Genomic DNA, 11,122 nt, shown 5'->3' on the forward strand with positions numbered 1-11,122 from the left:
TTTTAAACTCAGAGGACTCAGTAATATCTTAACATAGTTACAGATAGAGACCATGGAATGACCATGAATGATGTAATGTCCTGCTGAGCCACAGAGTATAGGGGGATACAAAAGAAAATACAATTATAACAGGACTATTTCACTGTTACTGTAACAACCCTTTATTAATGTTGTAGCTCTTTTCACAGTACATTTTATGCTTTGTGTAAGGGGTTGCGTTGTACTGTATGTCATTGCACGTAAGGCAACTGTAGCGAGACATCCCTACATGTTTACAGAACCCTTATCCAGTCAAAATCACTTGGTGAACTTACTGGCAGCCTAATTCAAATGTTATTTTTCATGCCTGTCTAACAGGATGAGGTGTAGCCTAATACATTCGGCCTTTCTGTGTTTGCAGGGAGACTGATCCACACACCTGTCAAGCTGTTGGTCCTCTCTTTTTCTTTAAAGATGGGTAAGTTTGTATTTTATTTACCATAAAAAAAAAATAAAATAAATACTGTTTATTTTTTAATCTTGTCCCTTTAATACATTTTATTTGTAAAGAAGCTAATGGCCTTTATATGACTGGGATTTCTGACAGTAAATTGGACCAGTTTTTGGTTTAACGAAGAGCTTCTGTTTAACCTAGGAATACTGAACTGGCTGAAGCAAGACGTCCAGGTGAAGAAGATGGTAGTGGCCGTTGTGTTCATTGCGTTGTTCCTGGATCATATGCTGCTGTCAGTGGTTGGTAGGTAATTTTGGCTATGTCATATAAAAAACTACACTACGGTACAGCTGCTTTTAACTAATTTGTTTGTCCTACCTGACTTTAAGGTTAAACGTTAATGCAAATATTTTGTGATGATGGGGCGTGTGACATTGGTGCTGAATGCTGAATGTTCTCATGACATCAGGCTGTGCTAACTTACGTAGTGTGAAAAGACTTGGCCATCCCTACTTGGAGAGCCCATAACTCCCCTGCACCTGAAATAGAATAGAATAGAATAGAACATGAATTAGAGTTTGGTGATGCCAAGAAAATGGGTTGTACATTCTCTGATATTTCAGATCTTGAACAACTGACTTTCAGTTTGTTAGTGATTGGTCTAAACACTGAGAAAATTAATGAAATTGCAGGAATCTGATGACTGTTTTATTGTGACATCCGTCATGTCAGTGCCTTTCTCCAATTTCATGTCATTGTTTGGTTTTCCGCCACTGTGTTTGCGCTCAATCAACCAGTTACTTCACTGTGTACTGTGCAAATACTTGCTGTTCATGATACAGTTTCCAGACTGTCTGCGCACATCTTGTGCTTGCCTGTTCATGACTTAATGTCTTCCTGATCTATTGATCTCTTCCCACTTGCCCTCCCCTGAATGATGTTGTACTTGTTTTTCTGGCCTGGATCCTAGGGTATGAAGACATACAAAGCAACCGCTCTTAAAAAAAACAAGCAGCTGCAGTAAATTGACTAAAAGAATGGCATTGTGGTTGCAAGCAGCCTTAGAGATAGGTTGAGAAGCTCGAACATTTGGGGAGAGTTTGGAGTAGAACCACTGCCACCACTTTACAGTGAAGACCCCAGGGCAGACCTAGAACTAGCTAAAGGGATTATCTATCTCATCTGGCCTAGGATCGCCTCAGGATTCCCTGGGAGGAACTGGAATGTGTTCCTGGGGATCTGGAGGGGCATCCAGAGTTCCTTATTTAGCCTGGTGCCACCATGACCCAAACTCACCTATGAAGATGAAAATAAATGAACACTTGAAAAACTGAGATTGAGCTATGAACAACAAAATCTGATGGTAAAAGAGTAAATTATATATGTATTTTTTAAAAAGTATTCTAACTGTAAGTAAGAGGGACAAACTCCAAAAAGTTCTCCTGAAGAGCAGTTTTGCAGCTCAGTGTCAGTGGTGCTGATGGTTGCCATCTTGGCTATGCCTGATTCTGCCTAATTCCTGGATTTGTCAGCTAGCAACATGTGAGGGAACCATCCTGTTGCTCAAAGGAGTTACATCCTTAATTATGTATAACTGTAAGTCTTGATATAATTTAAACAAGTAAGTTCACTTTCACAAAGTTGTCTTGAAGTTGCCTAAATTTCTGGCCGTGAAGTTGGGGGTTTCAACATGTAGGTCTATGGAAAATGACCAACTTTTCAGGGCAGCCTCAAGGGGCCATGAATGGACATACGGTTTTGTGAACTTAGGCATTGACTTCATCAGCTAATATTTAATTTATATTTTCGACAGTGCCAATCCTTCCAAGTTTCCTGTATGGAAGTGACCAGCCTTCCACTACGTTGGAGAACAGCACTGGCCTAGCAGTCCAATCTCCACACACCCAGCTGGTCAACAACACATCAGCGGTTTTGGGCTCCACATCTGCAACTCCATACCACAACTCAACCCTGCGTGGCGTTCCCTTCATCCAGATCCCCCCCACCACAAACTGCACTCAAGCAGATTCTCGTGTGGATGCGGTGAGCATCAAATTAGGACTGCTGTTTGCCTCCAAGTCCACCATACAGCTTATCTTTAACCCCTTCGTCGGGTCGCTTTCTGACAGGTAAGAGACTTTGATCTGTGAGAAACAGGTGGACATATTGTCAAAAACTCATGCACATGTGTGCTGTCTATTGTGCAGGATTGGATACCACATCCTTATGTCTGTTGGTTTCTGTGTAATCATTTTGGCGACCACTGGTGAGTATTGGGTTCAGTTATTCCACAGTTATTTCCTTATGTACTATCAGTATTATCTAAAATATCTATTTCCTTGTTTCTTTGAAGTCTTTGCCTTCTCATCAAGCTACATCTTACTATTGCTGGCCAGGTCACTACAAGGCATAGGTGGATCCTGTTTGTCTGTAGCAGGTGAGATAAACTTTACAATAAAATCTAAGGGCACCCCTAAGCAATATCACTACAATTAATTATATTGTTTATGGAATGTGGAATAGTGGATATAGGTACCTAATAGGTCAGGTAGACACAGAAATCATGCAGCACCCTGGCCCAAGACCCCAATTTGAACCATCCAAGAGAACACAATAATGGGGTCGAGTATGAAAATACAACTATACATTCAAACAAATGTATTCCTTGTGTGTGGTCAAGCCACGTGTCGTTAAGGCAAATTCATGATTTCCATGTTGGCAAAACCACAACTGTCCAAATTGTGACATTTTACCCAAATCTGCCCTGACGACAAAAGGGTTGATGATAATTTGTCTGACTTTGGCAACAAAATGTGTTTTCATTGTTCCTAGCGTACCTGTTGTGCAATATTGGTAGTTTGTCCACTTTAATGTCCCACATAAGATCAAATACCTTGCATTTCAACTCAAGCTTGATCTGCTGAACATCTATTTTTATTTTATTATTTTGGTGTGGATTTTTATGTTCACAACTAAGACCTTTGACCAAATATTAATAAAAAAAATACAAAAAAATAAAAAAAAATTAATTCCACTCATTGTCTTCTGTTTTGCAGGAATGAGCATGCTTGCTGATATGTACAAAGATGAAACAGAAAGAGGCTGTGTAATGGGTATATCCTTCACTGGTTTGGCCTTAGGACTGATAGGTGTGTATGGACTCTAGCCATTTATGTTACCACTAAATTCTCCTGCAAACTGATTTTTAAAGGACTATATGGTGGGGGTGTTGGCATCCTGCATCATCACCAACACCTCAACCATATATAATCATATACTCTCCATATAGGCTCTGACATTCAAGGTTTGCCTTGGTAAGTAGGATGAAGACATAAACCCAACCAGCATTGTGTTGATGGTCTAGGCCACAGCTGGTGATGCAATGGTGTAGGGGAAGTTTTCTTGTTGCTTTTTGTGTACGACTGTGTAAGATACTGGGCTACTTCCCGTTTGAAAATACACCTTGCCACAAAGCAAAATTTGTGTTAGATGGTCAGTCAGAGACCTTCAAAACAACCTTTGGGATGTGGTAGAACTGTCAATGATCATCCCCACATAGAACAGATTATCACTGTTATCACTGTCTAGAAGTTTCTAGCAACGCTGTTGGCCAGTCTAAGTTGAATTGTTCCAACACAAGTTTGGTTGTCAGCTCAATATTTATATTGGCATCCACTGACAATGATTTATAATCTTGTACAGCAGTTTTGTCAACATAGTATAATAACAGTGGGTGTTTAGAGAACAATGGAGGCCTCTATTGAGGTGTCCTCATAAATGTCACTTTTAACTTTTCTGTTTCATGTCCTGGAGTGGGTGCTCCATTTGGCAGCGTGATGTATCAGTTCGCTGGGAAGACGGCTCCATTCCTGGTCGTGGCTGTCATCGCTGTGCTGGGTGGAGGTGTTATTCTAAGATGTCGTGTGTGCATAATATAAAATGCTAAAAATTATCCACGTGAAATTGTTGTGTCTTGTGCGCATCAGCCTGTCTCGTTTCACTCTCCTTACACAGGTTTGCATTTCATAATTTTTCAACCACAACGGCTCCAAATTAAGGTAAACTGTAGTGTTGCCGTGATTGTTTTACGTGGAAGAAATGCATTGGTGTGAACTGAATAATAACGACAGAATTCCATTCAATTTGCTCAAACTTACAAAAACTGAATGCATATTGATTTCCAATGGGGGCCCTCTCTAAATCAAATCTATTTGTACACAGAGGGAAAAGGGAACTCCATTGCTGACTCTCCTGATGGATCCATACATTCTCATTGCTGCAGGTATTTGAAATAGTAGAAACATTTCTTAAAACCTTGGTGTTTAAGTGAAATGTATCAGCTGTACCCCAAACCACATTTGCACCCAGATGAGAGACTCTCTAAGATGTGAGAGGGTCGATTTGAACCCAAACCTTGATCTTTTCTTGTTTTCTTCACCAAGTGGTACCCTAACCAAAAGAAGAAGTCAGCTTTAACTTTCAAAACTTCTTCATTTGACTACCTGTTGGAACTTAACCTTCTTCGTAATCAATGGCCTCCTCCATCTGTCTTCTCTTTGGACAATGAGTTCCAGCAGTTGTTTTGCTGTGTGAGGCCTTGGTTCAAGTTTATGCCACACCTGGTGGGAGAATACTTCTGCAATAATTTGCAGTAGTGTGGTAGTTTCAGTTTCCCATCTTGTTTGACAACACATAGGTCATTCACCTAAGCACAGTGTTTTTGGTTGGAGTTCAGTCAATATTATTATGTTGCTGAATCAAAAAGAAAGATCTGGGAAACTATATGGCAAATCAAGTGACGTCTTTCTCGTCAATGTTTGGACTGGGCTTACATGAATGTTAAGTAATTTTTAACACTGTATTGTTGATTTTGCTTTCCAGGAGCAATCTGTTTGACAACTCTGATTATTGGCATAATAGAAACTACACTTCCTATCTGGATGATGAAGACCATGTGTGCCAGCAAATGGCAGCAAGGTATTCAAGACAAACTTATGTTTCGTGCAAAATTGCACAATTTACCCTAAGACTGCAAGAAATTTTACAATGAATACATGTTCACATACACAACTTTGCAGTCACTTAAAAGTTTGCCAGATCAATTGTCACAGCTGAAGGTCTTTTACTCATCACAATGCTCACCCCCAGAGCATCTGGAAACATGCAATGCACTTTAATGTAGAACTAAGTTCATTGATCCTTTAAGAAATATCTGTATCAAATTGAATGAGTCAAATTGAAGTTTTCCCATTGGTGTCTCATTCCGTCAGGTGTTGTCTTCTTGCCGGACAGTGTATGCTACCTTATTGCATCCATCATCTTTGGACGTCTGTCACAAAAATACAGCGTGAGGTACTTATATTGAGCCATACCCAAGAATACTTTGGCATTGTTTTTAATGGTATTGGTATTGCCAACAACACCAATACTGGAATTTCAGTTAATTTGTCTTAACATTGTCTCCAGCTCCAAGTTCCCAATTCAGAGAGGAATGAAATCCAGCAGAAGTACACAAGGAGCTAATTAGCAAATGAAACGTGTAATACAGAAAACGTAAAATACACAATGGCAGGATGTAAAAATAAATCATCTTTCACAATAAAATAAGAAAGAAACTTCAAGAAAAACCTAGGGCAATTACACAAATATACCAAGGTGTTAATGTCTTCTCTTTTTGCAGTTGGCTATGTGCTTTCTTTGGAATGATCCTTGCAGGAGGAACCACTATTTCCGTGAGTTTAATGCATTTAAGTAAATACTAACAATACTGATAGCCAGCTTACCAGGATCCTAACCGTTATGATAATGTATAATTCACAAAATGCTTAAAACAGCTAGGATTTTATGTGCAATATTGCAGTTTGGGCTAAGTTGGACCAAAATGGACTAAGATGTTGCTAGTTTTGGTAGCCATCTCGGTGCCGTTAGTCAATGTATATAGAATAGCTACAGTATATTAGTGTCCATATTCATTAATACATAGGATGAGGTGTTATGATCCTTTGTGCCATGATCTGAGGCAAAATTCCTTTAGAAGCCCAGTCCAACTGGAAAACCAAACAGCAGACCAGCGTTCAGCCACTAACAAACCTAGTCGGCAGCAGTAGGTAATAGAGGTGATGGGACATGCGATTACACTTCAACCAACATTTCTCCCCTCTGCTAGGATCAGCTAGGTTTATCAGCTAATTAACCTAGCTACGGAAGTAAAACACCAGCTAATCAGCCAAGCCAACAGCCAACATATTTATGAACCTAAATGCAGATGACTGTACCAAGTTTAATCATCACATTTTGAACTTGTCTGTACTGTCTTACAGTTCGGCTATTCTACAAACATCTACCCCATCCTTGCACAAAATGCATTAATCGGCATTTCAGTCGGTAAGTCGTGCCTAATATTTGATGTTAATCCAATAAAGTCGGTTAAAGTAATCGGTGATTATCTCATTCTACCAGGCATGGTGGACTCCTCTGTAATGCCTTTCATGGGTTACTTGGTAGACCAGCGATATGAGCCGGTGTATGGCAATGTTTACGCAATTGCTGACATAGCAGTCTGTATTGGATTCTCTGTAGGTAAATATTTGTTGTGAATGGGAACTCCAACTTCTAATTGTATCTCTTGGATTATATGATCTTAAACAGGAATTCTTCACCTCATTAACACGACTAACATTAACTATAGACTATAGACATTAACTATAGTTAGTACATCCATGGTTTGAACCCGCTTTAAACTGGTACCACTCTATTGACAGCTATTGAGCCTTTAATGTTGATGTTTAATTTAAAAAAATGTCTCTTCTCTCCACAGGTCCAGCTATTGCAGGTCTCATCATGGCATCGATTGGCTTCCCATTGCTCATGGCCATAATTGGAATGGTCAATATATTTTTTGCTCCACTTTGTATCCTCCTTTTCAGACCACCTCAGCGGGAGAAATCATTGGTGAGTGGCAATAACACAACACAGCAACAAAAAGATGTGTTACGTAGTGTCCTAGTTATTTTAGGTCAGTGGTTCCCAAAGTGTGGGGCACGTGTCCCTTTGGAGGGACGAGTAGCTATTGCAGATGTACTGCTAGCATACCATAGGGAGGTTTATGAGAGAGTTCCCAGATGAACATTCAGCAGAGGATGAGTCTTCGTCAACTTAAAATACAGCTTCCAAAGCAAAAAAGTCGATAATATGACGAGGCATATAACGCCCTCTCTGTTTCACCGGTGGGAAACAAGGAGACACCACAGTGTGTTGTGTGTCTCAAAATATTATGACAATTTGAAACTGAACAAATTAAGACGCCACTTAGACACATCAACAATAGAGGGGCCTTGCTGAAAAATTTTGGTAGTCACTGTTTTAAATGAAGGCCTTGTCGTACAGGTTTCGCCAGTTGCTGTTAACTGTATGTTCAAGCTTAGATTTAGCAAACAGAATAGAGATTTTCAGATCACTAACAGGTTATGGATTACAAACAGCCAGTGGATGTTATTACAGCATATACTGACTACAAGATGAATTCTTTTGACTTGTGTTACAGTTAATATCGAAGGGAAATTAAGGAAGCTCGGCCTGAGAACTTCTACAATGCAATGCCCAAAATTATGCCACCTTGAACTTCACGTGAGAAAGGACCAACTGTGAATGCTCCAGTTGCAAGCTTCCAAAATATCACTTGTCTGACATGAAAGGGATGGGATATTTTTTTCCCCCTATAAACAATTCTCTGTGTTGCTGTTTTTTAATGGTTTCTAAATTGGTGCCAGTAAAATTTAAATCAAAATAAAGAATATTGCACCATTCTGCCAGCATCAAAAAATAAATAAAATGACACCAATTACTATAATTAATACAATAGAATAAAGTAACACAGAAAGAAACGGAGCCTCTCTATTTCTAATAAAACCTTAAAAATAACAGATTTGAAAACATGTAGCAATAAATCACCTTATGTAATTTGTTTTTTCTCGATAAACAGAGACACTGTTGTCAGTACAGCTTCTGGCCGTTTTTGGTTTCTGTGTTGACACTAGGCACACAGGCATTATTTGCATATTCAGTTTGCATGCAACAGCGTCAACATGTGACCGTCACATCACATTACAGTGAGTATGCAATGTTATGACCCAGGGTCATTGTGTAATATTTGTTTTTGGATGTATGACTTGTCTGTGCTGTTTTTTTTTTTTTCCTTTTCCATGTGCTGTTCCTCCCTGCCTGAGGGTGGTGCCACCTCTGTTGGTCTCCAGGTGCTGGCTGGCAATTGGTGAATGGGCGGGAGGAAACCCTATAAAATGGCCGTCATTTTGGAGTTCTTCCTCTCCTCTTGACCCTCCTCCCAACTGAACCAGGCATTTGTGTGTGATTTGGCAATTTGTATTTGTTAGCAGACCAGGTAGTGGTAAGGGTGAGTAGCTCTTTTTGTTGGGACCTTTTTCTCCTGTTTATTTTTATAGGGAGTCAGTTAGAAACCTGTATTTTGATTTCCTTTATTTTTGATTAGGTAAGTCAGCTTGGGGGCACAGTGTTTTTTTGTTTGTTGTTTTGGGCCATGCTCACCCTGAAGCCTATCACTACCATTGTTGATTAAATAAATAATTATTTGTTGGTCTGCAGCTCTGTTGTATGGTCTTCCTTGGGAGTGGGAGAGAGAGGGGGGCATCCTTTCCATGTTACATTCGGTTCCCCTAGGTCGGACGTAACAGCAATGCTCCTTATTTGTCAGGGTGACCAGTAGAAAAGATTTTAGTCAAATTTTAGACTTTTAGTCTCATTTTGATCCAGATTTGGAAATCCCATTTTTTGCCATTCAGATACAGGTAATCCGTCTTAGTTTTATGACGTTTTCCTTAAAGCAATGTTGTATTGGATCACCCTGATCCAGATACATAGTTTTTTACATAGTTTCCAAATCTGGACATGTCACAATGTGGCCTAAAGAACAGGTAGTACTAGGCGTTCCGTCAGAATGAGGAACTGACTGGACGTGTAGTAAGGGATCCAACTGCTAGAAATGATTTTGACAGGTTCATCTTTGATGAATGTCTCTTTAAAATTAATATACAGTGATGAATGACAGAAAAACTGATTATATTATTATAGTGTGTTATTGGAATCTGTTTGGGGGATTATTTCATTGGGACGAGATTTTGTTTTAATTATTATTTTATTTTTACTGCACTGAAAAGCTCAATTGGCAGCCTTTATCTACTTTATGACTGTAATGGATAAGTCAAGTGCAAAATAAAAATAAAAGTACACTAAATGATACAAATGTTGTATTATTAAACCAAGTTTTACTAGAATTTTTTCCTGAAATCAACCTTGAAATCCTACCCACTGTTGGGATCAAGAAAATCCTGTTTTTTTTTTTTTTGTTTGTTTGTTTTTTTTGGGGGGGATAAAAATTATCCAAATCCTACTGAAAAGTTTTGAACACACAAAACTGAAGGTTTGATCCAGATTAAAACTAGGACCAGATTCAAAGATCTAATTCGACTTCAGATTCCTTCTTCCCCCTTTGAACAACCCATTTTCAAAATTTGATCTGATACAATTAAGGTTTTATACTAGCCCTTTGGCTATAATTGGGTACATTTCCATTTTATTTTGAAAATATTCATTCATGCACATTGTCACTCTACAGCAAATAAAGGTGATTGAATGAATGAATTAATATATGCAACAACTTCATTAGACTGACGCGTTTTAGGCCTTCATCAGAGTCATGGGTTAGCGTTAGAAGGCCTCACCCTTCAGGTGAAAAAACTTTCATTTGTTCTTTGAAATGTTTTGTAATAGTTTACATTGTGTCTGCACTGGTTGTTAAATTTTAAAGTCTTAGGGCCTGAAGGGGTGCGTGTGCAGAAATGTATGTAAATGTTATTGCAATGAGGGTTGAGTCTGTCAAATGGGCAAAATAGCACATGCAGTCCATTTAGCATCATCAGAAGCACAAATAATTGAGACATATCTCCTATCCAGCAATGCCATTTGGAGCCACATGTTTTATTTACTGGGGTATGAGTGCTTTTTTTTCTTTGTTCTTGTCTAATGTCTTACCATCTTTTCTTAATTTCATCTGCTATTCTTCTTTTTTTTCCCCACAGCACTGACCCCGTCAGTGATAGCCTCCCATATTAGTTTCTCCTGGTTATGTTTACTATGACTCCAAAATACGCTAATCTGCACCAACACCTCCAACTCGATGGCTTCAAATTTCATTTTGCACTTTCATTCAGTCTGCTCTCCCATATTCTCTCTGGCGGAGGTACAAAATTCTCATTTAAATCGGGCACTTTTGCACCTAGTGCCAATTGTGCGTAAAATCTAAGTAGATCACCTGCAACACTATAATCTATAACCTTCCGCATGCAATTTAGCTTATTTGGGATCTTAGTATATCAGGCTCTAAGTTCTCATATGAGTCATTTTTGTTTGTTGATTCTTGTGACTGGAATCGGTCACCGCAGTCTGTTAGTCCCAAACAGGCGTGACTCTTACTAAATGTTTGCAAATGACTGAAAGCTAATATCAACATTAACTTTACTATTTAAACAAAAAGTTAAGGCTTAAACACTACATCAAGTCAGTCACAAGTAGGCATCACTGGCTACGCAAACATTAGGAGGCTATCAGTTCGCCATGCTCTTTGTCTTGATATTTTAATGTTTACTTTTCTGCTGT

The 11,122-nt window shown here is 39.0% G+C and overlaps 1 protein-coding gene across 1 annotated transcript; it reads left to right on the top strand.

Moving 5' to 3' along the window:
• Window positions 1–411: 411 nt before the first annotated feature.
• Window positions 412–8,436, top strand: LOC124997829 (synaptic vesicular amine transporter-like). The gene is made up of 16 exons (XM_047571838.1): window positions 412–457; window positions 635–736; window positions 2,247–2,562; window positions 2,641–2,699; window positions 2,787–2,870; window positions 3,490–3,582; window positions 4,247–4,336; window positions 4,448–4,491; window positions 4,655–4,715; window positions 5,315–5,410; window positions 5,704–5,785; window positions 6,114–6,165; window positions 6,754–6,817; window positions 6,893–7,012; window positions 7,251–7,384; window positions 7,977–8,436. Exons 1-16 carry the CDS (start codon window positions 454–456, stop codon window positions 7,995–7,997), a joined length of 1,422 nt encoding a protein of 473 aa, XP_047427794.1. The 5' UTR covers window positions 412–453; the 3' UTR covers window positions 7,998–8,436.
• The last annotated feature ends 2,686 nt before the right edge of the window (window positions 8,437–11,122 follow it).

This window comes from Mugil cephalus, chromosome 20, assembly GCF_022458985.1.
Source record: "Mugil cephalus isolate CIBA_MC_2020 chromosome 20, CIBA_Mcephalus_1.1, whole genome shotgun sequence".
Lineage (NCBI taxonomy): Eukaryota > Metazoa > Chordata > Actinopteri > Mugiliformes > Mugilidae > Mugil > Mugil cephalus.

Bases quoted from the DNA above. Each gene is read 5' to 3' on its own strand.
- LOC124997829 (XM_047571838.1), top strand. The intron at 5,411-5,703 runs GTATTCAAGACA...TCATTCCGTCAG, and splicing joins TGCCAGCAAATGGCAGCAAG to GTGTTGTCTTCTTGCCGGAC. The intron at 6,166-6,753 runs GTGAGTTTAATG...ACTGTCTTACAG, and splicing joins CAGGAGGAACCACTATTTCC to TTCGGCTATTCTACAAACAT.